This window comes from Nestor notabilis, unplaced genomic scaffold (assembly GCF_000696875.1).
Source record: "Nestor notabilis isolate BGI_N333 unplaced genomic scaffold, ASM69687v1 scaffold595, whole genome shotgun sequence".
Classification (NCBI taxonomy): Eukaryota; Metazoa; Chordata; class Aves; order Psittaciformes; family Psittacidae; genus Nestor; species Nestor notabilis.
Genome location: NW_009929587.1, coordinates 35373 through 38704, shown reverse-complemented (window position 1 = coordinate 38704; position 3332 = coordinate 35373). Strand labels below are relative to the sequence as shown.

Sequence of the window (3332 nt, the reverse complement as noted above, 5' to 3'; positions counted from 1 at the left end):
TTCCAAGTTAATTAAAGCATCAGGGAAAAGAAAAATGCCTTTTATGAGTGAAAAGTGTTTTATACCTGCTTTCAGTGAAAATACTGCTCCTTTCACACCTCTTTTGAATGACTGCAATGTGTCCTCTGCCCATGCTGAAAGACTCTATTACTGTTGTTAGTATGATGGATCAGTTTTCTAGATGTAAATGCAAGTAGCCACAACTATCCATGTACTTCCAGATACCTGAATGATGATACCCACAGTTTTTGCTTAAAGCAAAAAAGAGCCAATGTTATATGGCAGAAATATGTGAATGTTCCACATACACTCAGCCTCCTTATTTTCAGCAAACTACCATAAAATCAGGACCAAGGCCACTGGCTTACCTTAGACTGATTAATGAACATGCATTTAACGACAAGTCACAAATCTACCCTCTTCCACAGCAAAATTCAAAGACCAACAAGACATTCAAATGTACATTCAGTTCAGAGCTTTAATCAAAGCACAGCCAGTTGGGAATACAGTATTCTGAGTTTCTCCTAAAAAGATAAAAAAATACTTCGTCAGTATTTTACAAATCTACAAAATGTAAATTTTCCTTTTACAAACAATGTACAAATGTTTTACACTTCAAAAATACATTTCTATGTTACAACTGATGCCTTCTCCTAAAATTACGTATCCCCTGAACTGTTCTCCTTAAAGAACAGGAGAGTACAATAAATCCCAAAGTATCATAAACTTATTGCTAACGAGGGTGGTAAATGCTGAAGAAAATGATTCAAAACATCCAGCTCTTTTATCCAGCAGATCGCTAAACTAAATGGATCACTCACATGAATTGTATTAACATGAATAAGTGTTTTGAGTGTCAAACCTCAAAGCAAGATTGAACAATACAGTCAGTCAAAGAAATGAAGGTATCAGTTATTGAGATTTATTCAGAAAAGGGCAGTGCTCAGAATATGGTTTGTATTTTACTCCAGACAGATAACATACAGAAATGTTTATGTATTATCTGATACCCTAGTACTGGCTTTTGGTAGTCACTGCTGTCCTCTCTACATGCCACATTCCATCACTTGCTGGATAGGTTGTCTCAGTCATTTAACAAATGATTCTCCTCCAGAGGCTGGAAGGCTTGCTGGAAAAAAAGCCCACAAAGCAGTCCAGTGACTTGTGTGGAGAAATCTGAGGAACATCTGAGGAGCACTTTGAGTTATGGACAGTTGGAATTTCTACTAAAAAACTGAAACTTTGAATGAGGAATAGAGAGGGATGCAACAGAAAAAGTACCAATAAAAGTTTAAGAAACATACTACCAACCAACCAACCAAAAAAAAAACCCAAACCCAAACTTGCTGGATGGTTTGTAATCTCACGCCACTTTGCTGTTGCTCAGCTGGGTCAATCTGCTTGATCGTCTGAAGTTCTGCAAGGAAGGAGATACCCAGAATGCACAGGAGAAACCAGGACCCACGTCTTGAAGCCACACACACAATAGTAACTGACCCAGTTCATTCTGCGGCGCTGACTTAAACAGGGACTCTGTTCTCCTTGGCCCACTTTTTCATGATGCGGACAATGTATTCTACTTGAGAATTGCCAGTGCTCTTCAGAAGATGCAGTACTTCCCGTAGAGTCTCTCTATAAAGGTGAAAAGCAAAGATTTAAATGAGGGTAAACCCCAATTTATACAATAAACAACTACCCATATCCAAACTACTTCGCAAAGCATGGTTCCTAGACAGAGAAAGGGGTCCATTCACCTGCAGAGAATTAGAGGTAAAAATGTACAGTCGATGAGATCCCAGGGAACAAAAAACCAACAACAACAACCCCCCCCCCCCCCCCCCCCGTGCACCCTCCCCCCCCCCCCCCCCCCCCCCGCCTTGTATTCCATTGCAATGAGAAATTAAAAACAAAAAAGTCAGCAAAATGTAATTAGGTTGGAGTTTAGTGTTCGCACATGTGTGTATTTGTATATAAATCCTTGCTCTTACAAAAGAGCTTCCCAGGACAAAGCAAACTTTTTTTGGTTTTGAATTTAATGCTACTTGCTGGTCTTCAGTATGGCAACATCTAGCTTAATGGTGCCAAAGCACCTTATGCATAAGTACAAATAACATGGAAATGAACATTACCAATATGATAAACCAGTATGAAGCTCCAGTTTGCCAGCTAGTTTAGTGCAAGAGCTTGTATGCACACTGAAAAATAGGCAACCTATGTGTATTTTACTGCATCTACTGCAGTAATTGCTAAAAGGGCACTTGAAGGGTGCAGCAGTTAATGTCATTACTCCAGTAGAGAAAGGAATACAAGGAAGGTGTAGAAGCCAAGATACACACCTACCAGTCACGTATGAAACAGTAACTTTGGCCAGGGGAGAATGGCCATCTGGCATTGCGGCAGAATATTCATGAAGGATCAGTTCTTAAATATAGCCCCACTACTCTGTCTCATTCTCCCATCCAGTGAAATGGACTGAAAGCAAAATTATCAGTAACACAGATAATTTCCCTTAAGCTTTCAAGTGAGTATATTTATATGATATGGACAGTGTCTTCAGAAAGCAAACTTTAGTGAAAACACAGTTGCATCTACTCATTGTTTAGGCAAATTGTGCCCTTCCAGCAGCACTGAGTAAATGTTTTCTTAGTTCTGCTCTGTGATTCTTAAAATATCATGGGATAGTCTTCCATTCTTATGCCATCAATGTAAATGAGGTTCTTTTCCCTCAGTTCATGAATATAGTACCTTTATAACTTAACTCTTCCTAGTATTATGACTAATGTATTTTGGTTTCCTGCAGTTCATGGCATTCGCTGATGAGTTATTCTCCACGATATATTCTAGAACTGTTGGTGTGGAAGATATGCTTAAAATTGAACATTGCATGTGGAACCACTTGCCAGAGTGTCTGTTTTCTGAAAGGTCAATAAAGAATTGGAAGGGGATACGTAGACCAAAGTTAAGGTTATGATTCTGGCTTAGAGCTGACTGGAAATAAGCAAAGAGCAAAACAAATTCAGATACAACACAGAACACTCACTTTGCTTCTTGGCCAGCTAAGATCATTTGAAAGACACCCACGCAAGCACCTCTCTTGCCTTCCCAGTATTCAGGATTGCTGTCCAGTCTCTCCAGGACATCAAATGCTTTGGCTGAATAGTAAAACTGACGCAACTGCACAGAAAAGCGAAACATTATTCCTGACTATAGGATCATCTTTCAGAAGGGGATTAAAAATTTTGAGCTCAGTTTTCTGAAATCAGCACTAAGTCACAGAAGCAATGTGCATTTTGCTGGTTTTATGCAGGCAGCAAGTGACACAGAACAGGCAC

The 3332-nt window shown here is 39.4% G+C and overlaps 1 protein-coding gene across 1 annotated transcript in view; it reads right to left on the bottom strand.

Annotated features, from left to right (window-relative positions):
- Positions 1–1293: 1293 nt before the first annotated feature.
- Positions 1294–3332, bottom strand: part of TTC26 (tetratricopeptide repeat domain 26) — a gene marked incomplete at its 5' end in the record, with an annotated part of 32780 nt that continues 30741 nt past the window's right edge. Inside the window, 2 exons of the mRNA XM_010015035.1 lie at positions 1294–1632; positions 3041–3174. Coding sequence (XP_010013337.1) covers positions 1521–1632; positions 3041–3174 — 246 coding nt within the window. The remainder of the gene's footprint in view (positions 1633–3040; positions 3175–3332) is intronic.